The 26,677-nt window shown below is 39.8% G+C and overlaps 1 protein-coding gene across 5 annotated transcripts in view; it reads left to right on the plus strand.

Moving 5' to 3' along the window:
- The first annotated feature begins 214 nt into the window (after positions 1–214).
- ANKRD12 (ankyrin repeat domain 12) overlaps positions 215–26,677 on the plus strand; it is a 48,367-nt gene continuing 21,904 nt past the window's right edge. Inside the window, exons 1-4 of one of the 5 annotated variants that reach the window (XM_081917974.1) lie at positions 215–424; positions 17,048–17,142; positions 19,731–19,867; positions 24,415–24,562. In XM_081917974.1, coding sequence (XP_081774100.1) covers positions 19,781–19,867; positions 24,415–24,562 — 235 coding nt within the window. In that variant the 5' untranslated portion in view covers positions 215–424; positions 17,048–17,142; positions 19,731–19,780. Of the gene's footprint in view, positions 425–515; positions 737–17,047; positions 17,143–18,564; positions 18,860–19,730; positions 19,868–24,414; positions 24,563–26,677 lie in introns of those variants that run through there. The other 4 variants (XM_081917970.1, XM_081917971.1, XM_081917972.1 and 1 more) reach the window with 4 other exon arrangements.

The raw sequence follows: 26,677 nt of genomic DNA on the forward strand, positions 1-26,677 counted from the left end.
TCTGACAAGGGGGTGATTATGACGTTGGCCCTTACTCTCGTGCCCTCTAAATCCTCCCCCGCCCCTTTCTCTTTAACGCTCACGGCGGCGGCGCGTGCCTACCCGTTTCTGGTGCCCTTCTGCAGGTCACGTGATCGGCGCTTCAGCCAATCCGCGTGGAAAGTCACAAACCGACATTCTGACGGGCTTGAAAAGCGGAGGGGGTGAGCGAGCGAGAGGGGCAAGGGAAAGAGGAGCGACTGAGCTGAGGGGAGGGGGCGAGAGGAGAGAAGGGGTGTCGTCAAAACCTGACTCTTGCCGTGGCTTTCGGAGCGGGGTTGAGACTCCAGGCGCCGCTGACCGGCAGGGGGTGGCTGCGGAATTCGGATCTTCTTTAAAGGACGGCGCTTCTTGTAAAGAGCCGCCTCCCTTCCGCTGAGAGAAGGTAAGGAGAGGAAACCACCAGTATCTCCACCGCAGACTCCGCGGGGGGGGGGGAGGCGGGGAGGGAAGGAGCAACGGCAGTTACGCGAGTGACACCCCCTTTGTAGGACACCCCCCCTTGTAGGTCACCCCCTTTACAGGTGAGGGTGGCAAGGAGACACTAAAGAAGAAAACAACTGCTCTAGAAACGGCTTGGCGCCGCTCTGAAATCCCCCCTCTTCCTTTCCTGGTGTCATATGTACGTGCGTGTCTGTCAAAACTCCCTCCTTTCTGCAAATGGGGCTCCCTTTATGCAGCCTATTCTGTGGCGGAGGTGAGTGTATAGAATATATATGTGCCCCTTTCAGTGGGTGTGGGTGGGTGGGTGTGCGCGCGCGCGCGCGGGCGCGCACGAGCGCGAGGCAGCCCACCCTAGTCTGTAGCACCCCCTGAACCTCCCGTCAGGCGGGAGGTAGCCGCGGTTCGTATAGAAGTGGGCTCCTTTTTGCTGCTGCCTGTTCCTGCCCTGCTTGCTTTGGGTGTACATTTAAAAAGCAGAGAGAGCAAGCGAGAACACTCCCCCTTTCTTGCGCTGCCTTTCCTCGTAATGGAGGTACTGCAACCTCTTTGCCTACATGGAACACGCACGAGCCCTTTCTGAGGAGATCTCCTGACACACCTTCCTTCGGTGCGTCGTCGTGCCTTCCTTCCTCCCTCGCCGCTCCCCCCCCCACCCGCTTCTAATACTGTGCACGAGGACTGTCAGCCCGAAGAAGGGGCTCTTTCCATCCGGCAGCCCTTTGGCTCCCTCGATCCCAGCCTGTCACTGTTGTTGCTGCAGCTGGAGCCATGGCTGCCGCTGCTGTCACTGCTTCTCCCTCCTTGTGGGGCTGTTTCTCTGATACGTGGTTTCTCTCGTATTCCCCGCCCCGCGCTGAGGCTTATATTTTTGTGAGTGAGGACAGGATAATCGCGTTCAGGAATAATAATAATAATGCTGATAGGACTGAGTTCTTTTGGTCTGCAGCATTGTCAGCCCTTTCTAAAGGGAAGGAGCAGTGTTGAGCGTGTGTGTGTGTGTGTGTGTGTTAGCGCGCGCCAGCGTTTGCGTGTGTTTCGACAGGCTGCTAGGGGGAGAGAAAGCAACAACGAACGTGCAGTAAGTAATTTCTTTTTCAAAAAAAATGGTGTTTCTGGAGCGTAAAGGAAATGCTATTGCCAGTATCATTCTGATGGCTCATGTTTAAAATTCGTAGAGCAGATGACAGATCTTTTTTAAAAAAAGGTTATGCTAGTGCAACACGTGTGTTCGCTGGGATCATTGAACTTGAAGTCTAAGATACAGCCTATGCTTGAAGTCTAAGATACAGCCTCTTGTGCTGAAGATTTTTAGTGCTGTGTCTTTGTTAACTTTTGACACTGCTATTCCTGCTTCAGTGTTTGAAAGTGAAGAGCATAAAAGCCACAGTAGTATTAGTAAGTGTATATTGTATTGAGAGCTTGAAGAGTTTGACTTGGGTGCTGTGTGGCCTTGGACAATCTCTACCCTAGTAGGTACAGTACTGTACTAGGGATGAGTGTCTGGTCCAGCTTCTTCCTGTCCACATGCTACTTTATACCACGCATACAATTATTACTGGATGCCACATGCAGAAAATAGGTGTAGGTGAGTGCAGCAAATGTTTCATAATTTAAACAGCAATTTAGTATTTTTTAAAAAAGCAAAGGCCTCATGCAAGTGAACCAGGACATATGCTACAAGGGGAGAGCTACCCTTGGTAGCCTCCCATGTTTCCTAGCTTTCCAAGCTTGGACAATATTTTTTCTGTAGTCAAATGCAGCAAGCAGGTAGTTCCTGAGCATGAAGCAAAATACACTCACTTCTCTGGGGGACAGAGAAGGGGGGTTTCTTGTATGTAGATCTATGTCACTTAGAACCACCAATTATGGTAACCTCTGGTGATCATAAAGGAGGCAGAGCTGCCCAGATATAAAGTCTTGGCTCAAAGTCTATTTAAAAATACACAGACCATTACTTTCTTCACCTTCTGGTCACCATTCTGAACTCATCATTGAAAACATTATAAATGTTAGTTGCCTCCATAGTTAGAATTTACTTAAATTTCCCCGCGTGTTTTACTAGCCTTATTGAATCTAGCTACAGAAAATATTCAAATTCCTTCTCAAGACACCTTGTTTCTATCTGACCCAGCTCTCTTAACCTTTCTAACATGTTTGCCTGTCCTGTGATGTGCTGTGCACTTGCTCTTATTTGAACCTGTTCAAATAAGCCTTCCCCTGAATGATTGACCAAAGTTGAATATAGTTCAAAATTATGGCTCCCTGACACCATATAATGTGGCATTAATACTCTGCAGTTCTTCCTAAAAACAAAGACCTACACGCGTAATATGTCCAGTCATTTAATGTCCTTTGTTTATGGATGCACAGGGACGCGGACTTATAAAAAATATTGGGGGGGGGGCCGGGAAAGCTCATGAATAATAAATAAGCTCATGAATATGCAAATAAAGTGGCGCCGCCTCCTCGTGAGCGAATAGGGGAGAGCGTGCTGCGCCTATTAATCAGCTCCAAAGGAAATTGGGTGGAGCTTTTGCTCGGGAGGGAGGGCAGGAGGCATGCAGCCCGCCCCTCCCTGTGCATTTTGGGCTGGGGGAGGGTCGGCGATGGCGCTCTGCTGGAGGGGCGCCGGAGATTATTGGGGGGGCGGAGCCCCCCCAAACGAATTTTTGAGGGGGCTCGGGCCCCCTCAAGCCCCATGGAGTCGGCGCCTATGTGGATGCACTGTATCTGTTGCTCATCTGAAGCCTTGTTCACTTATTGACTTTTTTCTTTGAACCTTTTGAGAATTTCATATTCTGGATGATTGAAGAAACCTATAGAGGCTAGCATGTGAAAAGTAGAAATTTCAGTTCTAGAATTGGCTTCCAATTAAAATTAGACAAGTGTTTCATTTTCTTGCTTTTAGCCAGCTACTGAAAATGTCTATATTTAATAGGGCATTCCCCCCCAAAAAAGTGTGACTCAGCCATTTTATAATGTATACTGAATTTGTGCAATTTGATGTTTTTAGGATTTTTTTTACATTGCTGTGTGTACTATATGTTCTTTTTTATACCTTTATTGTAGAGTAATTAAGAAACATTTGTTGGGAAGTGGTTTATAAATTCTTAAAGTAAGCAAATAAAAAAATAAGTCTGAGGAGAATTATACTGTGACACAAACTTTTTTTGTACAGTATTTTTAAAAAATAACTTGGCCATTTTAAAAAATCATTATCTTCAATAGTCATAACATTTAAATGTTATTTGTGTAATTTTATATTCAGTTAAAGGCATGTGTTTGTGTGTGTGTGAGAGAGAGAGAGATGGAAATGATTGCACGCCCACTTTTTCCAGTTCCATTGTTTTGGTGCCTAAAGATTTTCTGGATCAGTCAAAAGACTGGACCAGTTTTTGGAATGAACTTCTATATCTGGATCTAGAAATTCCATTATCTTGGAATTCTGTATAGCTACACCAGCTTCCTAGTGATTACCTCATCCCCAGTGTGATATAAATTAACAAGAAAAAGTATTATTCATTCTTTCATTTAAATAAAATCCCCCCTTCGGAAATTTAGATATTTTCTCCATGCCTGTAACTCGTTGCTGTGATAATCATATCTCTGACATTCTAGGGGTATAATCTGGAACTTCTGATCAAGCAATTCATGTGCACTGTGTAAAAAAAATATTTAGATTCCTGTATGGTTCTCTCTTTATGCCTACAAGGATATTAAGCAAGATTGTTCACTTTTTCAGGATGGACAAAAAACTTATTGTTAAAAATGATACTGCTCAATTTATTTATTTAAGTTATTTATATACTGCTTAATCATTAATATTTCTAAGTGGTGTACATAAAAACAAATTATGTATACATTTAACATATTTTGGTTGGTGTTAGATACCATCTGTAAAACATCTTTATCAAATTTTCTTTTATTGCCTCATAAATAAAAGCTTCCATACCAGGCACAAGTCCAGCCCCACATTGAACACATTGCAGTAGTCTAGACTTAAGCTTGCCAATGCATGAATCACTACAGCCAGGCTATCCTTGTCCAATAATGGTCATAGTTGGTGTACTAGCTGCAGCTGGTGAAAGGCACTCATAACAGCCAGTGCTGCCTGAGCCCTGAGTGACAAAGATGGATCTAGGAGAACTCCCAGACTGTGCACCCATTTTTCCAGACAGAGTTACTCCATCCAGGGCAGGCAAATGACCATTCTCCCAGACACTGAAACCACCCACCCACTGTGCTTCCTATAATTTTCTTTATCCTGAATATATGACTCTTTTAAAAAATGGAGTTAATTTTGTTTTATTTCACAGCCTTTTTATATTGCTAAACCTTTAAGTGGTTTACAGAAATAGACAAAACTATCAACAAATGACAGTTTTAAATGGTTATTTAGAAACATAATAATAATAATAATAATAATAATAATAATAATAATAATAATAATAATTTGTACCCTGCCCTCCCCAGCCAAGACCGGGCTCAGGGTGGCTAACAACCGATATAAAAACAAATTCATCATCAACCTTTTATTCGACCGTCAGTCAGAAAAAAGTACATTTGTCAATACACAGTTAAACATCCAGGAAGATTTTAGAGCTTAGCCAACACTAAAATGGGCTAAACAGATAGCCCCATATCAATACAGTCAATTATAGTCTTGTGACGCTTAAAAGCTAAAAAAAGAAATTTGGCCACCAATGAAGGTATAGCTCTAGTGACATTATTCAGCAAGTGTAAAACCTGGTTTTCTCCGGGTAGGAAGCTAAATTGACACAGGAGTGGATCTATAAAATTTTGTCTAAGCTCTGCATAAGAAGGGCAAGTCAAGAGAATGTGTTCGGTGGACTCAACCACACCCATGGCACAATGACAGGTTCTCTGGGCGTATGGTACTCCCCTGTACCTTCCCCACAATATCGCAGAGTCAAGGACATTTAATCTAGCCACTGTAAGAAGTCTGCGGTATTCCACATAGTGGATTTCTGCAAGGTAGGGGGCTGGCATGGTCCGATAAATCTGGTCCCCTAGGAACATCCCTGGTTTTACCTGGGCTATGTCCTCTTGTCTAGCAATGTCACTCAGTCCCCGGGAGATCACAGCTCTAGCTTGATTGTACGTCATAGACTCAAAGTAAAGGTGAGACAATCCGCAGGATTGAACCTCGTTAATGACCTCCCTTTCCCACGATGATTGGAAATCGTCCCTCAATATCAAGGGGGGAATACCCACTGGTTTAAAACAAAGCTTGAGCCATAGCCAGAGCTTCGTCTTCAAGGCCACATACCATACAGCTTGCCAGCCGACCTCTAATCTCATAACCGCACCCGCTACCGAGGGGGGAATCCTAAGGATGGCTCTAAGAGATGCCCACCAAAAGAAGGGGGAGGACTTTCTTAAAAACAAATTGATTGAAATACAACTTAAAAAAGAGTAAAATACAGCATTAAAACATTAAAATGCAACCTCATTTCAATGAAAACAAAAATAAAAAACATTTTTTTGGGGATGAAAACGTCAAGTCTTCACCAAGGCTAACTATCCAGACTGGTCCTACATGGACCAGAAAAAAGCCAGGGAAGTCCCTAAATAGGAGGAGAAAGGAAAAAAGAAAGAGGGGAAGGGAATCAAATTGATTCCAAGCCAAAGGCCAGGCAGAAGAAAAATAATTGAACAAAACTATTAAAACACATATCAGCTTTCTATATGTCTGGATAGGTTTGCCTAAACTAAGCAGGCGCCATAAAAGAAGTACAAGTAAACAGTAAACAGGGATTTCCAGAATGTACGGTATATTCCGCCACCCTAAAATATTGATTTCTTACAAGTGTAGAATGAGTGTTATGTAACTGTCAGTTCCACAGATCAAAGTGGTTGATTGGCTATACAGTGGTACCTCAGGTTACGGAGGTCCATTCTTAACCTGAAACTGCTCTTAACCTGAAGCACCACTTTAGCTAATGGGGCCTCCTGCTGCTGCCACACCGCCGGAGCACAATTTCTGTTCTCATCCTGAAGCAAAGTTCTTAATCTGAAACACTATTTCTGGGTTAGCAGTCTGTAACCTGAAGCATATGTAACCTCAGAAATGGATGTAACTAGCCACAAGCAGCTGGAGTAGGAGAGGACAGTGGGTGAAGAAAGAGCTGCGAGTGGAGGAGGGCCCTTTTCCTATTTGGGAAACTCAGCAAACCTGTGGCACCTGGGTGTGGAGAGTGCAGTTGAATGGGACACAGCTGTGGGTACCTTGAGGAAGTACAATCCACCTTGGGCCTGCCCTTAAAATGCAAGTCTAGAGATGATGTCTAGAGTGATGTCCACTGTTTCCAGGATCTTGTCTCACTGTGAGACTTTTGTGGGTGAGCTGAGAGTTGTTGGACCGTGGGTGAGAACCCAGAGGCTGGGAGGAAGGGTGTGCCAGAAGGAAAATGAATATATTTGTATTAATGTAACTTTTTATATGTAACTGTATTTCTGTAATATTTTGTTAAAGTTATCTGTAGCTGCTTCATTTTTTTTGTACACTGTTTAGAGATATTTTTAATATATTAAGCGGTATAGAAATCAATCAGTCAAGTGGTAAAAGGCATTTCTTGCCACTAAGGCTACCTGATCCTTTGTTTACAAAACTGGATCCAGTAGCATCCACAGACTGCATTCCCGCTCCTTCAGGAGGAGCAGAGCTCCATCTAGCAAAGGCAATTTACCAAATTCTTAGACACAGGAACAACTCATCCATGGTGCCTTCATCTTACTAGGATTCAAGTTCAGCTCATTTTTCTTCACCCCACTACTGTGTCCAGGCACTGGACCACATGGCCTCTCCTGATTCAGATTGTATGGAGAAAGAGAGGCAAGTGTTATTGGTGTACTAATGATACCATGCCCCCCAAATCCTAATGACTTTCATCAGGGTGACCTGATGGTAATCTGTCAGGTTGAAGGTTGCATTCACATATAAGTAAAGAAGCATATCTTTTTCTAAGTCAAAAATTATGTCAATTTACCAGGGTCTCACAAGTTGACATAGGCACCAGAATTCAGCTTCTAGAGGTAGAGAATTATCCACAAGTAGCATACAGAATGACAGTCACTGTGTCAGTACAGTAGAAGTCCCATTTCTTTGTTCATAATATACCGTACTTCAGGTCTACGTGTATAATGAGCAAAGGCATTATTTGCCTTATTTCCAAGAGTTATTAAATAAGCAAAATACCATTTCATCCTCTAAAATGAGAAAAATATTTAAAATTATATGTACTTTCTATTTTGGTTTAAATTAACATGTTGCTAAGACTTAAAAACAGAGACAACGAATGGAAAATATTTCAATTAAAAAAACCCAATAGTAAATAAAGAGCAGCATAAAGAGCAGCAATTAAAACTGTTCCAGCACAGGTTAAAATGTAAAGGCACTACAGTGTGAATGCTTTTACAGTCTGGATAATGGTGACAGATGCAGATTATGAAGGTAGTATAAAAATTTGGTACTCTGTTCCAGAGTAAGCTTTATAATGCTGTAAAGATTGCCCTAACTTCGGTGGGGTGAGGGAAGAAGTAGCACAAAACAATTTAATGCACTGGAATGAAAAACATACTGAGAATCAGGTGTATGAAGTATTTGGCCTGATTTTGGGATTGTAAGCTTTTGCAAGTGTTTAATAAACAGCGACCAAAATCAGGTAATTTTGCACTAAACTGTTTTCCCTTGTTTAGTATTCAGAGAGACAACACTTATGTTACCACCCATATTTGCTGCATGAACAATCTGTTGTAAAACATTCTGGCATTTTTCAGTGTGGCAGTATTGATATGCATCTGCCAAAAATATTATTAAAAATAACTAAAATCCTAAATTAATAGTATATAGAAACAAGTTTTATAATAAAATCAAGATTTTTTTATTTCCAAATAATTTAAAATCATGTTTTAAAAACATTTTATAATCTAAAATGCATGAACAAATTTTAAAGCATTTGTTTTAAACCCAAGAAGCATAAGCACAACTATATAATTTTGCAACCATGTTTAGGGTAAAATAAAAATGTCAATCAAATAATGGTTAATAATAATATAATTTATTATTTATATCCCACCCATCTGGCTGGGTTTCCTCATCAGTGTTTCATACTAATGTGAACTATCAGGCTATTAGCTGACCAGTTAGCTGCTGTATGTTGTACAGTTCAATCTTTAAGCATGTTAACTTTTTAAAAAGGAGCACTTTGTTCAATAGGGACTACTCCCAAGGAAGTATGTGTAAGATTACAACTCAAAATTCATGTTACTGTTTTCTGACTCAGTTGACCATAAGGACATCAACTATCTCAGGCCATAAAGTTGGAAGGGGAGGATTTGTTGATACAATATAGCTGCTGGATGCTCCCTGACTGGTGTTGATCTATGACAGGGCCTTTCAGTTAGTGGGCTCCCATTTACAGACTGTTCTTCCTGATTAGGTGTATCTTTCCCCTTATTAATGTTTAGGTGGAATTTGAGGCCACTACTCAGGCATTTGGTGGCTGACTGATTGTTTCTGGCAACTTTGAAATTATTAAGAGGGTATTAGAGTTGTTTTTAACATTTTTGTATTGTTTTATTGGTTGTTTCCCATGCCTCCTTTTTCTCCAATGTGAAACATGACAAGTAAAGCAAGTAATGTTTGCTCTTATGCATAGGAAATGTACTGTAACAGGAGAGCTTGGGAGGAATGATTAGGGGAAGGAGCAAAGAAGCACTACTTCATCAAGCTCTGTCCACTGGTGTGGACAGCAAGCAGCAGAATAGTAATGAATATAATGACTTAAAAATGAGGGTGTTAGGTACTTATGTGCCAATCACACACAGAGAAGAATGCAGCTTGGAAATGCTATTGTTGCTCAAATGCAGTCTGTGGTATGATTGATAACCACTTTGTTTGATTACACTATTTGTGGCCTTTAATGGACAACCAGAAGCTTGCCATGGTTGCCCATTAGTCCATGTTAGTTAATGCAGTGTGCTACGAGTGAAAAATGTTCAGAAAATAGAACTGGTACAGAATACTGTATGGAGACTGAATTATTAATCAGGACTTGTCATGTGGAACGTCATAACAATATTGATAAACCTTCACTTTCAAATTTGTTTCATGTTTCTGGATGCAATTCATTATGTTATTTTTGACCCATAAAGCCCTTACCAACATATGCAAGGGTATCTGAAGGAATAAAAGTTGCTCTCTGTTGTATAAATCTGCTCATGCGTGGATATGATCATTTGATGTCCTGCTCTGGAGGTCATTTGAAGTTAGGCTGCTTCTCTGTTCATCAGTTGCTGGCAATCCCAGGGACAGTGGAGTATGGTGAAATTTTTCATAGGGGAACAGTTGGGGCCAGAGGTGCCAGTTTGCGAGGTTGATGAAGTGTACATGACATCAAGACATCCAAACATTTCACATGTGAGCATTGCACTTCTCTCTCTAAGCTGGGCAGAAGTCTCTTGCACTTTGGGATGGAGGCCAGGCCTCCTGACAGGATGCTGGAGCCCTCCTGCCTCCTTCCCAAAGTCCAAAATTGTGGGCGGGCTCTTGGACCCATTGGAGCATCATTCCTCCTCCCCTAAGCCAAGCATAAGCTTCCTGGGCTTTGGGAAGGAGGCGCCAGGAGAACATTTAGGGGATTAGCCTAGACCCCCTAGTCCACTGACTGCACACCACTACCCAGAAGGGGAGGGTTCTCTTGTGCTTGGTACCTGCTTTCGGGTTTCCCACATTCATCTGATTGACCACTGTGAGAACATGATGCCGGACTAGAGATGGACCCATGGACCTGACCCTCTTATGTTTGTTATGGAGCCCTGATTAGACATAGATTCTGGACACCAGTTGAAAATGTTTCTATTACTAAACTTTTAGCAGTATTTAATTTCAGTCTTCTGGTTTTATTGCTGTTGCTGTTGGTTTTCGATTTAATTTTAGATGTAATTTTTAAAATCTGTTAATTGTTTTATTCTGTTTGTAATGTTTAATTTTGTTCATAAGTTGCCTTAGAAACTAAGTGGAGAAAGGTGACAGATAAAATTCTTAACTTTTCACATTGTACTCTTTAGTATATTAAAATTTAAAAATATAACTAGTATTAGAGATGGAGCTACAAACTGCTGCATCCTAACTTATTTAAATTAATACACATAAACTTACATGCAAAAGTTCATTTTCAAGGGAATAGTATAATTTGTTTCTTTTAGATAGCGTGCCTATATATTGCTAAATGCACCAGTTTATAAGAAAAGCTTTTTGAGAGTAAAGGGACTATATCTCTGCTAAAATGGTGGCTGCCATCTGCAGTTTTTATACATATTTAACATAGATCAAAATGTGTTGAATAGTTAATCAGGCATATCATTTAGTTTATTAGAAAGATCTTTAACTGATTAAAAGTTTCACTGTACATTTGGAAAACTTTCTATCAGCTGGTGTTTAAAATACTGGGACTCCACTTCATGGATGTAGCTATGGTGTATAACTTGTAGGACTGACAGGGTACAGATCTCAACTATACATGACAAATGTATCAAATTGATGAGGAACTCTGGTCTCCCATAAATTCCTAAAAGTGGTTCTACTACAGGAGTCTTGGGGGTATGCAGTGGGATTCCTCTTTAACCCTTCCCCCTGCAGCCTCCATTCTGCTCCTGAGTGTTCCCCATTCCAGTATAAAAGATTGTTGGGGAAAGAGGGGAGAGGAAGTCCCATTTTCACAAGTGGAAGCCAGTTGTGCAAATTGAACACCACAATTAAATATTACCCTTGAAGTGGATATGTAATACAAACTAACTCTTACAAAGGGATTTTCAATAGTGCTTAATATCTTGCCATTTTATGTGGTTTTAAAGAAGAAAATTGAACTGAGTGATCTTCAATCCATTATAAATTTGCTATCAGTTTGCTACAGCATGGTTCTCTCTTGTGTTCCCCTGCTTCGAGGTTGTGATGAGGACTAGATCAAACACATTGAGTTCATGTGCAAGGTACCTTCAGTGCTGGAAAAAAACATGATTCCCCACCTAGGAAACTTAAATATGTGTATAATATAATAGATACTTTGAAAGGCAATTCTTTCCCAATTTCTGTAAACCAGACTAGATGTCATGGGTATTTATTACCAGTTTCTGGTAATCAGAGGAGAATAGTGCTTGGTTTCCGCTTGCAGACTTCCTAGAGATGTCTGGTTAGGCACTGTAAGAACAGGATGTTAGACTAGAAGGGCCATTGGCCTGATCCAGCAGGCTCTTCTTATGTTCTTAATGTGCCTCTTTAAATATTCCTCTTTTTAAGGAATGCATTCATTGTTCAGTCATTCTCTTCCCCCTACCCTGGCCTGATAAAATGATCTTGTACTAAGATAATATTTGTGCCTATATCTGTATGAAAGCCCTTGTTGCTAAATGATGCAAAATTTTGTATCATCATGTAGTCATCATGGGTTGTCTAGTTCTGAGCCCCAGAGCAGTGTCTGGGAAGGAGTGGCCTGCAAGGATTCAGAAGTTGGTCGTCCCTGTCTTAAACAGGGCAGCAGGAAGAGTATATTGAAGCACCCGTGCTGTTGTTTTTACCCAAGCACCAGAATAGCATTGGAGCACTAAGCCCAAAGTGGCAAGAATGATTGCAATAGCATAGGCAAGGTGCTATAGACAGAAACCTCACACTTTTAGGCAAATTAGTGTGTTTCACTCTTTTTCTTCTGGTTCTTAGAACCATACTGCCACAGACGGTGAATTCTTACCATATGTGCTAAATGATTATGAACATGGTTTTTGGAAAAGTCTGTAAATCAAAAGTTGGAGAATGGGTAGCAGACTTATAGCACTCATACTGCTTTGTGTGTAATCACAATTTTAACAATAGCACCCTTCATTTTTGTCATAATTTCCATATGAGAAATCCTAAAAAATACTTTATTATTAATTTCATTTTTATACTGCTTTATATTTTTAATTAAAAAAATATCGCAGTGGTTTACAACCTATATTAAAACGTCAAATAAAACAATCCAGAATAGAACATTACTGAAGAAAGTCAAGTATGCATTCAAAGCAACATAATTAACAATCGCATGCTAGCAAATTCAGATCACCTACTTTAAATTAATTTGGAGCTCTTGTGCAGCAAACTCACTCCCTCAAAATATTGGACTTTTTTATATAAGGAAAATGATGGGATTCAATCGCTGGAATAGCCAGGCCACCCTGGTAATTGTGAATTTTTGTCAAAAGGTGACCAGGTGTGCAGCGTTGACTACATTAAAAAACAAACCACTTATCTATAGACAGGATAAAACATGCCTTTAATCCTTACTAAGTATAATAAGAACTAAGGAATTCCCAGTTACTGCCTGAACTCTTGATCTCTTCAAAATGTGGGTGTATGCTGTTCAACATTGTCCTGCTCATCAAACATGAATTGTTGTTGTTTAGTCGTGTCCGACTCTTCATGACCCCATGGACCAGAGCACGCCATTTTATTGGTGTCTAATTCAAACATGAATTAGACACCAATAAAATGATCTATGAATGCTTTAATATACTTGTTCTTAGCATCCCAATCAGTATCTCTTACCAGCACATATTAACAGCAATTATAGCAATTTCAGAAGCCTACATTTCAGGCTTTATTTTGTTTCACTTTTCTTGTCCTGCACCATCTGATCTGATGTGCTCATCTGAAAATTAATCATTAGAATAACCATCCAATTCTTCCTCAGCTATATGTTCACCATTCTCTGGACTTAATACCCAGTTTCAACACTGTTGGAGTTTGAACATGTTTGTGCATGTGAGCCTATTTGCCAAGCAAGCATGTCTGGGCAGTTCAGATGACTTGGTGCAATTGTACACTTGTAGGTAAAGCATGGCTTTGGGTGTTGGCAGACCATTCAGTATATGGTATATGGGTGTATGATTTTAGGTGGCCCAAAGCTTATTTTGGGGTGCACACTTCCATTGAATATTACTAGCCAGGTGTGGCACCCAAATGAAGCATTGGACCAGTGTTTCATACAGGATGCTCTTCCTTGAGGTAAGGGTGTATGTTTTAAGGTCGCTAAAGCTTAGTTTGGGTACATAAACACACAATTTCTTTTTCATATGTGCGTACATTGGGTATAACCACTAAGGGGGCCCTGGGTTAGATTTATATAAGTCGTTGTTGCACACAAAACTACATGATTGCTGCAGCACTACCACCTAGATTCCATCTCTTGGGTGGCATAGCTGTTCGGGGGGACTGGCCAGGTTTTTTGTCCCAGGTGAAGCCTCCAGAGGGGCGCCATTGAGGCCCCCAGGCTGTGTGTATGTGTACGCAAATGCGTGTGCAGGGGGGGGCAAACTGGGTAAAATAAAGCCTAGTTTCCCCGCTGCATCATGTATGGTAAGAATTTCAGTCCTGGTTCATATAGAAAACTTGGCAAATACAGTAACTGCAACTGCAGTTTAATCACCGTCTCTCCTTCCTCCTGTAGATGGCAGCAAGGAATCAGTTTCTTTTGATTGCAGTAACTAAACCTTTCCAATTGTGACCCCTTCAGAATGTCAGTTTCTTTCCTCTAGTATCTCCCTCCCCCAGTCCCTGGGTCTGGTTGGTCCAGCTGTCCAATCATGTAGTGACTGTTAATCTTCCTCTGTTTTGGTGGAGCCATTTTAGTTACCTATATCTCATCACTTTTCCACTTTTGATGTGCTGGGTTCCCCTATGTGGCGCTTGCATTCAGCTGTAATTCTTCTGCAATTGTAAGCAGCATAATGGGCCATTAATTAAATGAGAAATAGTATCCAAAGGTGTTTCAAATCTTCACAGTCTTGTCCAGATGAGACAGAGCCATGGGTGATACCCACTGGGGCAAATTAAGAATCTCAGGACCCAAGAAGCTAAAATTTGTTTGGAAATACTTATTTTAAATGCATCAGCAGACTACCAGTGAATACATTTTAGCTCATGAAAGTTATTAGCATGGAAAGTCTAGGGCTTGCTGGACCAAGGTAGCTGCCAATATGAAGCATAAAAAGTGATAAAACACAGCTAAAAATAGAAGGAAGCTTTGAAAGATGTCTCAAGGTTCTGACTGCTAAAGAAAAATATGGTTTAAAATGCTTCAAAGCGATACCTCTCGGTGAGGCTTCAGGATGCTCAGCAAATCTGCATGTAAGTGAAACTGACATGGCAGAAGGAAGGAAAGTGACAGCTCATGAAGGCGATAGATTTGAAGCCGAGCTACAGCAAATATTAGATAAGCATACATGGTGTATGAAGAGTGCATTGATAGAGGGTCGGAAAGCAGTGATGCAACCCTGGGGAGAAAAGGTAGAACTTATTTCAGCACAAGTGGAGTCAGTGACAGGAAAGAGACAAAGCACTGAATTTGAGCTTTAAGAATAAAGAGAAAATAAAAGACATGAAAAAAGCAGAAAGAGACTGAGTGGGCCTTACTCCCAGGCAAGGGTGTGTGGGGCTATAGTGTTTTATCTAGGCAGCCAGGGCTCCTCCACATTACAAGATCTTTTAGCCCCAGGTCAGTGAGGACCAATTGCTTTTTAAAATTCTCCCATATATACAGAACACCCTGTGTGCCTCTTGCACTGTTTCTGTAGTTCCCCCTTGTGTCCAATAATTTGGGTCAAATAAGTATTGTTTACTTTTTAAAATACATGGAAGAAGGTTCTCCTTTGCAAGGTTCTCAGAGCTGCTTTCTTCTTGCCATTGACCAGCAAATGATGAGTCATGGACTGGCTCCAATCTGTGGTAGTCCAGTCTGTGGACTACCACTTTGAGTAGCAATGTTGTGCGTCCTGTCCTGGCTCTTTGTTGTGAAGTATGAGTTATGTTTGATTACAGAAAATTCAGCATGTATGGACAGGTGTTGGAAAAGGTGTATTATGGCAATTGTCATTGCATTTAAGCAAATCATACCTGAGTGTTTGATGTGCTAGAATGATGTGGTTATTAATTGCTACATCGCATTAAAGAATGCTATGTGAATTATAGGTATATGCTAGAATGTTAAGTGTAAGATAATACAAGTGCTTTTAGAAAAATTGAACCTGAGAAAGTGTTCTAGTTCTCTAGCATGCCTACTTTAAAAAATTGTAGTTTTATCCCAAGCCAAATCTCCCTGTCTTGATAGAGTTCTGACTAGAACCACATCACAGACATAAAGTTTTCAGTTATTGCAAAATTGTAATTGGGTTCACAGAATCATTGCAATTATCTAATCCTGCCTGCTCTCCAGCCTTCACTGTAGGCAGCTTGAAATTATTATTGACTCTCTTCTGCTGAAGCTGCAGTGGTGTGCATCTGTAGAGAGTGAATATTAGAACTCAGGGTTATATCCAGTGATGTTGCTTTGTCCACACAAGGACTTTCATGTGTGCAGCGGACACTCCCCTCCCTCTCCCCACCTGCTTAATCTGTTTTGGGATTTTGCCAATCCAGTCCTTTCTAAATATTTAGAATACAACCTCCATAAACCCCATCTAATATAGCCAAAAGTCAGAGATGGTAGGAGTTGTCCAAACACTTGGAGGATACCAGGCTGGAGTTGACTGGATTAGTAGATGATACCTGTGGTGACTAGCTAGTCCCTGAGCTCAGTATCAAGCCATAAAATAAGACAATACACATTGTGCTATATGATGACCACTGAACATGTTATTTGCATAATTATTTCCCTAAACAAGCTGCTTTTCATAAAGCAATCATAAGTTCATTTTCAATACATGTTTCCTTTAAAGTTAAAATTGAATTATAAAGCACATTATTTTAAGCTTTTTCCTGTTTGTGTCTTGCTGCAGATAAAATAATGGGTTTCTTTCATTGCCATGTGTTGAGTATGTTGGCATCCTGTGCATTAATAATTTGGGCTCATTCTCTATGTACCATTGATGAGGCGGGTGGGTGCAAGAATGCAGTGAGAATGTTGGTATTGCTGTTATTTCTTGTTTGTACTGCTGTTACTTTCCTTTTTCTCTTCTGTTGTGAGTTCATAGGATTCCAGCCAAATTATGCTGATGTAATCCTACTGTAACTGGTATCAAGGACCGTAGCATACTGGAACCAGGCTGCATGATATGCATACTCAGAGATTCTGCATGGTTTATTGGCTGGTTCACAAATGCATATTCCTCATCTAATTACTGCAGCAAGCAGTGGTGACTATATGTATGAATGAGCCATCACAAATCAAAGAGTATGAATAGAAGTTTCATATTATCTCACATCATTGCTCCACAGTTTTTTTCAATGCTGTATTTTATACATTCATATGCAAGTCATCAGGCATTGAATATGTAACATATGAAAAATGTTAATTGAAAAATAGCATGGCACTAACATTATCATTGCTGCTTTCTGAGTAGAACCACACTAAGAGTGTGTGTTAAGCAATATTTTATTTTCAATTACACAGTAATATAGCTAAGTTAAGATTTATTAAAGCATTTGTTTACCATATTTGTATTTTGAGAAAATGGTTGGCTACAATTCTTAATTATCTTATTTACTTTAGTAATTGTAATAATTTCTATTTAGATCTGCTTTGGATATTTCATACTAGCTACAATAAGCTGACCTCAAGTTTGAATAGTACTGGCAGTCTGGAACTAACAACTGTGATTCCACTTTAGGTAATCTCCTTTTGTTTGTTACCTCACTTGTCACAGCTTGGTTTTTTGTTGAAAATGGAAATCCATGACTTCTTATTGTGAACCTTTTACTTTCTGAAATTAAAAAAGGAATGTTTGTGCAGATTGAAGCAACATTTCAGGATTTGGAGGTACAATCCATCAGATCAGATACAATATTTCATTTCTAATCCCACAATTAAGTAAAAGCCTCTTAGAATTTGGTGCCATTTAAAAAACTAGTGGTAAAAGCTAAGGATGTCTACAGAAGCTTAGTCTCCAAAATTTACATTTTAATTGAAAGTTCTACAGGTGCTAATTTGGGGCTCAAAAATTGTGGGAGCAAACCTTAAAAGGAGAAATGGAAGGTCACTGCTGGAATGCAACTTGGCAGGGAGCCCTTTTAGATCAATTTCAGTGTATATGACAGAATACTCTATAAAACTTGCTTGGATGTATGGTCCTAAACTTTGGTTAAACTGATGTATATAATGCACAGTCTGTTACTGGAGGTTTGTAAACAAAGGGAAACCCCCAAAGTGGATTTCATTACCGTTTCATCCCCTCTTCATATTGTTGTATTTTTCTAACAAAACATTTAGTTTTTCACAATTATGTAATATTTTGTCTACAATAATAGTAATGACAAGAGTAAATATGCTATAGAAGATAGGGTTTGGGGAAGATGAGTTTACAACCATGAGGACAAGACAACTTTTCTTGGCCTATATACAGAATTGTTAACCATGCACTGTGTAGTGGCTGTAGCAAGCTCAATATTATCGTTTGCTTCATCCAGTAGATTGCACAAATGCTAGGCTTACTGCATACATAGGCCTTTCTATGTTGTTGTAGTTATCTATGCATTTGGTTCTCCAGAAGCTGTAGCAATCTGGGGATAATGGCTAAGATCCTAACTTCCCTCCTTTGAACTGGGCAGAGTTTGAGGAGCAGGCCTTTCCTGCCTCCTCCTTTGTTCCCCAGCTCCCTGAAAATCTACTTATGGGTTTTCTGGGACCATACAGAATGGATTGGGATATGGTGTGGAGGCTGTAGAATGGAGAGGTGGTCGAAATGCCCCCTCCCAATTTGAATGGAGGAGCCACTTTAAATTCAAGCCAATGTGAATAGAAATACTTATCTTGATGAAAGTATATATGAGTTTTCTAAATTTGTTGTCAGTCACTGATTTTTTTCTTATCAGTGAATACTTCTTCATTACAGTATCTAATCAAATGAACTGGAACATCACAATTCTAAGTGTGCTATGGTATCCTTCTGGAGTGGCTGTCTGAGTTAGGGTTGGGTGGCACCGCTTTGCGGTGGTTCCGGTTCTGCTTGGATGGATGTTTCCAAAGGCTGATGCTTCCAGAGTTCTTCAGCCAAGTGGAGCCCTCAGTGTGGGTTTCCTCAGGCTTTGATTTTATCCCCTATGCTGTTTAACATCTACATGAAATTGCTGACTGGGGTAATCTGGAGTTTTGGAGTACGTTGTCAGCAATATGCTGATGACACACAGCTCTACTTCTCCTTTACATCTGCAGGTGTGGCAGTGGATGTGCTGGACCCTTGTCTTGCCTCGGTAATGGACTGGATGAGAGCCAACAAACTGAAGCTCAATCCAGATAAGACTGAGGCACTGTTAGTGGGCGGTTCTCTAGACCAGATGGATGGGAGGTTGCCTGCTCTTGATGGGGTTACACTCCCTCTGAAGGAGCAGGTACGTAGCTTGGGGGTACTTCTGGATCTTTTGCTGTCGCTTGAGGCTCAGGTGTCCTCAGTGGCATGGAGTGCCTTCCATCAGCTTTGGCTGGTGGCCCAGCTGCACCTTTATCTGGATAGGGATAGCCTAACTACTTTTGTCTATGCTCTGGTAACCTCTAGGTTAGATTACCACAACACATTATACATAGAACTGCCCCTGAAGACAGTTCAGAAACATCAGCTGGTGCAGAATTCGGCAGCCAAGTTGCTCACCAGGGCAAGATGATTTGAAAATATTACATTGATTCTGTCCTGGCTGCCAATTAGTTTCCGGGCCCAATTCAAAGTACTGGTTTTGACCTGCAAAGCCTTGACAGCTCAATGCCTCAAGGACTGCCTCTCCCCATATAAACCAACCCAGACTCTGTGATCATCATGTAAGGCCTTTCTTTGTGTGCCTCCTCCACAAGAGGTCTGGAGGGTGGCAATATGAGAATGGGCCTTTTTTGCATTGTCTCCCCGTTTGTGAAATGCTCTCCACAGGGAGGTTTGCCCGGCACCTTCATTATACACCTTTAGGCGCCAGGTCAACCAGGCCTTTGGCTGAGCATCATCATATATTCTTTTTAATGTGTTTGTGGGAGGGGGTGGTTGCTGGTTTGTTTGTTTTGTTCTTGTTTTTATATTGTATTTTTATGCTGTAAATCGCCCTGAGATCTGTAGATGAACGGCGGTATACAAATTTAATAAATAAATATATTTGTGAAACCCTGAAACTGATGACTCTAGATACACTGAAATGTTACCCAATACTTGTAGATTACTTCAAGTATGCTGATATTTATTTTTTCTTTCTTTCCCCATCTTTCTTGTCTTTCCCCTGGCAGATGCATAATGAGCACTCTGATGCAAGATAAAGTCAGTGAACAACTATAAAATGCCCAGATTTGGGTCAGCAAAGGCAGTTCAGATTCAAAATTCTGACAGCGATAGCACCATGGTGGAGAAACCAACTGGAAGAAAGGTATAAAAAGAAACTTGATTAAGAAGATTACATTGCAGCTAGGCAAATCCATGAAATCAAAGAACATGTATGAGTCAGAAGAGATAGCATTATGTGCAACTAAACAAAGTTGTAGGAGGTACTTGCTAAAATAACTCTGCCTGTGGTGTAATGAGCTAAAACCCACCATAATCTCCTCTTTCACTGTGTGCCCTGAAACTTTTTCATGCATTCTTTCATAGCTGATGACATTACTTACATTTAAGGTGTTTTAAAGTTGATAAAACACAAACTTAAAGTATCCCTCTGATCTTTAAAGAAACATTCACAACATTCATTTTAAAGTATTTGTGAGGTGTTATGTTGTGAACTTTTGATATTTTCTTTTGAGTAGAATTCAGTATGTATCATATTAAGATTACTATGAAAAGACTGTTGCCTACAGTATTCCAAAATTAATTCCTTCTTTCAATAGGGTTTAAAGTAGGCCTGTTAGCTGATATGGTCATTTTATCTGACTTAATCCAACCTTTGCCAACCTGGTGACATCCAGGTATTGGAGAACTCCAGCTGTGCTCCATTTCATCTAGCATGGTGAATGGTCAGGTATGATGAGAGTTGTAGTCAGTCACTATCTAGAGGGCACCAAGTTTGGAAAGCCTGGTTTAATCATTGCATTTAATCAATAAATTTTATTTTAAGTTTAAATAAATATGTATATTACCAAAATACCAATATGAGAAGTGTTAAAAAAGCTGAAGGAAGTGCGGTAACTTAGAATTTTAGAATCTATGGCTCAGCTAATTATAGTTGTCATTAAGGTTGCTTCCACACTGGTGGGAAGAGGGAATTGCTGGTGTTTTCTCTCTCAATTTTTTAGAGTCTATACAACTTCATTACCAAATTAATGCATTTTATGTTGTCATCCCATGTTATTTCAAACCTGATTTCTGGTAAACATTTGATAATAATTGGACATTGTGACATGTGCCGTTTAGGTTTTTAGGGCTATTGTGCAATTACTTGAAAGCTTCCCGTTCACAAATTTAGCCTATTTTGTTGCTTCAGGCTTGGATTAGCAGTGGGGATGGGGAACAGATTATTGTCTCGCATCTGTTCCCTGTTCTCTCTCCAGGGAGAATGAAATTAATTGCTTCCTTCAATTATTTGTTCCTCCTCTTATTGCAAAGCACATTCACAATAAAAAATAATGGGAATTCAAGCACAGCCCACCCATAGTGCAGAGCTTTGTCTTGCCAGGAGTCAATTTATTGGTCCTTAATTGGCACAGCACTGAGTCCAGGCTCTGGTCCTGGGCTTGCAAGGCCTCTCCCAATTCAAATGTTACAGAAAAACAGAGATGGGTATAATCAGTGTCCTGATGGCACCTCATCCAAGTACCCCTAATGACTGCTCCCAACAGATTCATATAGATGTTAAGTAATGGTACCCTGCAGCACCAGGCAGCACAAAATGCTGCTCTCTGAAACCAACCAAAAACAGTGCCCCCAGTTTCCATCCCACAGAGCTAGTTCAGGAGGATACAATGATCAAGGCCATATACTTAGGGATTTTTCATATCCTTAAAAATCAAAAAGATGGCAGCGCCCATTATTGAAAAATGTTTCTCTAGCAAGGGGGAAAAAATGTGTTTATACTTTCTAGTAACAACTGCTGAGAAAAATATTTATACTTTAACACACCAAAGCTGTTGGAAACATGTCAGGAGTGCTGTGAATCTGTGTAGCTGTCTTTTTGTGTCTTTGACTTGTGTTTGAGTAAGCTGGTTTTGATCCCTTTTTTGAGAAAACAGTGATGCCACCTTGTACATTCCACTCCTTTGATAGATCTTCTTGAGAATAGGATGGAAATGACCTTGAGAGGTCATCAAATCAACTTGTAAAAATATAGAGCAGCACTATATCAATTGCATATTTGAGTTCTTTTAGCAGTGCCAACCCAGAATGATGGCAATATTAGTTACATCAAGCTTCTTGGGGGAATTTTTTATTTGACACACGCAACTTGTTGCCTTGCTAAGCCAAAATGTGGGCAGTAACTAGCCAGGATGGTATAACGGCCCTTTAATTTCCAGTTCACAATCCTAACAGCTAGGGCACAAAATGGTTCCTCCATCATCCATGTACTTTTAAAGTTAGTTTCATATATCCAGAGCTACTACAGTCTGTATATCCTTGGGGCTCTGGTCTTTGATTGTAGCATCCTTTACAGCTATAATCTTAGCTGTCTTGTGGAATGAGATCAACAGCAGTCACATAGCATTGCCTAATGATGTTGCAATTCCTGCTGTGACCTACAGGCCTATGTCTCCAATGAGCTGCAGAGAAATACTGATAATTAACAGTTTAAGTATCAGCTTTGTAATTTGCCTTTTAACTGAATGAAATGGATAGTTTCATAATTGGTGGTATTCAAGATATTTAAAAGAAAATAAGTTATGAATTATTACAGTGGATTGTTGTATTGCTCTGAAAATATGGTGGAAATTTAAGATAGCAAGATTGTGGCAAGTAAAATATATTCCATGTATTGCTGCCTGGCTATTAGTGACGATTCATGAAAAAGCAGTTTGTCTAACAGACATAATCATAGCTACATTGAGCGTAACTTAGTGTAATCTGCTTGCCTACATTTGTTCAGTATTATTAGATGAGCAAACAACTTTAGTTTGAAAAATATAACTTAAATTCTGAATGAACAAGCCATGGGAAATGATTGTTTTGTTTGCTCTTTTGAAAATCCATTAAAAATATTAACTGCTCTGTTTAAGATGCTAAGTCGGATTGAAATTTAGAATTGTACTTACTACATATATTTTATGTGAGCATTTTAAAGGATTTTGATTTCATTAATTAATATTGTCTGCTTCATAGCAGTAATTTTCATGACATAAGAAAGCTAAGTTTTTTTAAAAAAACTTACAGTAAATGCTGTTTCACATCTGCTCTGTTTTCTACCTACTAGTTCCTCAATATTCAGCATAGTAAACATTTTAATAGATGGGGGCTGGCCAACTTTTTTCAACATGGAGAAATCGGATTATCCCCTAGAGCTGGACTCCGTGGATGGGGAAGAAATTGGATGTCATTCACATTTTAATGCTAATCTACCTAATTTGCATTTCTGGAAACAATCTGTGAACCAAAACAATAGCTATGCTTTGATATTCACATAGCTCCAAATTTTATGATACAAGTCTTCAACCAAAAAAGGAGTACAGAAATTGCAGAAATTGCTTGTTTATATTATGAGAACTGCATACTAAAATGTTGGATTTTCACTTTTAAAAAAATCAAACTGATGTAGAAATGTGGCAAACGGAACATAATAATGGAAAATATGGGAAACCAATGGCAACAGATTTGACTATCCCTAGTAGATCCAGTCCATCCATAATGGATGTGCATCCCCAGGGTAATGAAGATTATATTCTATTACTAAAGGGAACACCTGCCAAATTGGAAGCACTTCTGTGTCTGACAGGTGCTGCACATGAAGTGACGTGAAGCCTGCCAGGTGGGCAGCAACACCTGGCATGCTGTTAAACAGAACTTAACTCCAGCAAAAAGTGAGGCTTGGGTACCCCAGAGTTCTGTGATAATGCAGAGACTTCTCAAGCTGTCTCACTTTTCACAGGAGCTCCCTCAGTTGGAAGTGATGCCACTAGCACTGTTTAGCACCATGCCAGGTGCCAACTTTTTAGGTCAGTTATTTCCACCCTAAAACAGAGTGCAGTGGGAAATACAGAAAAAGAGGCAGGGGTGGAGTCAGAAAAGCTAGTGGCAGCCAGATTACGTAACTTAAACCATCCCTGAAATAGATTATTGTGTCAAGTATGTTTGTCTACTGTTTGCCCAATCCACCCTTTATTGAGAAAAGGACTGAGTCCGAGAAAAGAATAAGAGCTAAGCATTTATCCAACCTGCTGTTGTATTTTTTTCAGTGTATATTTAGAAAACTAATGTTGTCTTCTTAGGTAGATACACTTGTAATTTATATTGTTAAGAAAGCAAACTTTATACAGTCAACTGGCTACAATTATAGTTGTAGGAACTGAATCACAAACGTCTATCAAATTGTACTTCTGAGTTCAGTGAAATATTTTTACACGTGTTGACTGCATTAGCTGTTTTGTTCCTAGTGTTTTTCTGTGACATAAAAAGGCATTTAGCTTTCAGCTTCACCAGTCTTTATTCTGTCTCAATTTTTCACAATAACAGTTTTACTCTCCTTTTTAAACTTTGTTTTTTGTTTATACTTGTTATTTATTTTTAACATGCTTTATTTTCTTTATTACTTATGACAGAAAGCTTAAGATGATGCAAAATTCTTTAGCATTCCATTACTATTCTGTTCTGTATTTGCTGTAGTAAATATGTAGTAAAGTCTAATAATCCTAGATTGTTGTAATCTGAGGAACAGATTAGAGGTGTAATTCTTCTATTGGTTATCTGGTTTTTCATAGAATGTGTTTATTTTTATTTTTTAAAAAATACGCTGTTAATAGTTTTATGTAAACATTGTACTTGTAACTCTGTTTATATCAGAGCAAGGACAAGATTGCCTCCTACACCAAAACTGCCAAAGTGGATAGGAGTGATGTGGGAAAGGAGATGAAAGAAAAGTCTTCCATGAAACGTAAACTTCAGTTTAATGTTAGTCCATCCAGAAATGAAGATCGAAATTCAGACACAGGTAGTGCCAGTTTTATTTTTTCCTCTTGAAAAAAATTGCTATAATAAACCTTCACAAAAGATTAAAAAGTAATAGTAAAGTGCTTGCTTATGTTAATCATTAATCTAGCTGCACAGTTTTTCTTACCTTTTTTTCCTAGTGCACCTATTAAATGAGCAGTCTGCCCGTTAATATATGTTGATGTTCCTGGAAAAACCAGGCCTGGCCTGATTATTCAAATCTTACTGCTTTCAGCTTCCCTTACCATAATGTGTTCTACTTGGGATGGTGCATAAGACAGTTTAGAAGCTTCAGTTCATTCAGAATAGATAAGAACATAAAATGAGTCCTGCTGAATCAGACGAAAGGCCCATCTAGTCCAGCATTTTGTTCTCACAGTGGCCAATCAGATGTCTGTGAAAATCGCACAAGCAGGGCCAGAGTGCAACAGCACTCTTCCCCATTTGTGCTTCCCAGAAACATACTCAAAGGCATACTGTGGAAATAGAATGTAGCTATCATGGCACATAGCCATTGATAGCTTCTTTCTTCTATTAATTTAACTACAGTAATCCTTTTTTTAAGTCATCCAACATTGGTGGCCATCACTGCATTTTATGGGAATGAATTCCATAATTTAATCATACGCTGTGTGAAGAAGAGTGTTTTTTGTGTGTGTTGTGAATCTTTTGACATTCAGCCTCACTGGATGGCCCCAGATTCTAGTATTATGAGAGAGGGTGGAAAACGGTTTCCTATCAACTTTCTCCACACCATGCATAATATTATTCATCTCTATTATGCCCCCCTTACTCCCCTTTTGGCTTGCCCTTTTGTAAACCTTTTGCACCTCTACAATATCCATTTTGATGTGAGGTGACCAAAACTGTCTCCTTAACCATCTTAACCAAACCTGAATCTAAGCTAAAACTTCCCAAAGAAACTGATATCAGCTTGCTCTTGGAATGAGATCTGCAAAATGTTTGGGGCTTCCCCGTTTTAGTTATAGCAATGTATTTCACTAATGATTTTAGACATTAATACAGATAACTTATGCTCTGTCAGCTGGTATAAACTTTATCATAGAATGGTAGAGTTGGATGAGACCCCAAGGGTCATCTAGTCCAACCCCCTACAATGCAGGAATCTCAGATACAGCATCCATGACAGATGGCATCCTACCTCTGCTTAAAAACCTCCAATGGAGAGTCCACCACATTTTGAGGGAGTCCGTTCCATTGTCGAACGGCTCTTACTGTCAGAAAGTTCTTCCTAATGTTTAAACCTGGTGTTTATTAGATTTGGTTCTTTTATACTTCCAAAAGTAGTAATTAAGTCTTAGGTTTGGCATGATTTGCTATTTGTTAAACACATGCTTTTGAAGTGCCTTATGAATTGTTGGAAGCTTTGGATTGTGCCCAGTGTAGGACCGCATGAATGCTCTGTCAATGCAAGGATTTCTGCATGTGCAACAGAACTCCACCCTTCCCCCGTGTGCCCTCTAAACCTGTTCTAAGGGTTTTCTCAATATCTGGAGCAGATTTGGGACGAGGGTGGGAGGAGAGATGGGGAGGTCTCATTACAGAAATGGAAACCTTTGAACTGACAGGATAATGCCCTCTGTTTGCATTGCAATGCCAGCAGAGATTTATACCACAGCAAATTAAAGTTTTCTACCTCATAAGATATGCCCTGGAATATTTTGGAGAAGAATTGCTCTTCTTGATAATAATTTTGAAAACCCTCTCCTTGATTACCTTATCCACACCTTTTCCTCCCTAAACATGCCCCATATAAATGAAAAAAGGAAGTGGTTATTGTGATATTTGTATGTGCCCAGCCACAATGTGCAGATGTAGAAACACTTCCAGTTGCCAGAACTGTCTACATTTGTTTTCATCTGTTTTATTATTTATACACTAGCGGCAGGGTAATGCCGAATCAATTAACAATGAGCTTTTATTTTCTGAATGAAACCAGTTTCTCAAGAAGCACTTTTCAGGGGCCAAAAATATGCAATAGATCTAGATTCTGTATGGCCTACACAGAAAAAAACAAATACTCAGTCTCCATTGCTTTTAGAATAAAATGTTGTGCATACACAGCCTGAGGTCTACCTCCTCTGAGACCTGGGAC

Source organism: Podarcis melisellensis, assembly GCF_964234715.1.
Source record: "Podarcis melisellensis genome assembly, chromosome: 7".
NCBI lineage: Eukaryota > Metazoa > Chordata > Lepidosauria > Squamata > Lacertidae > Podarcis > Podarcis melisellensis.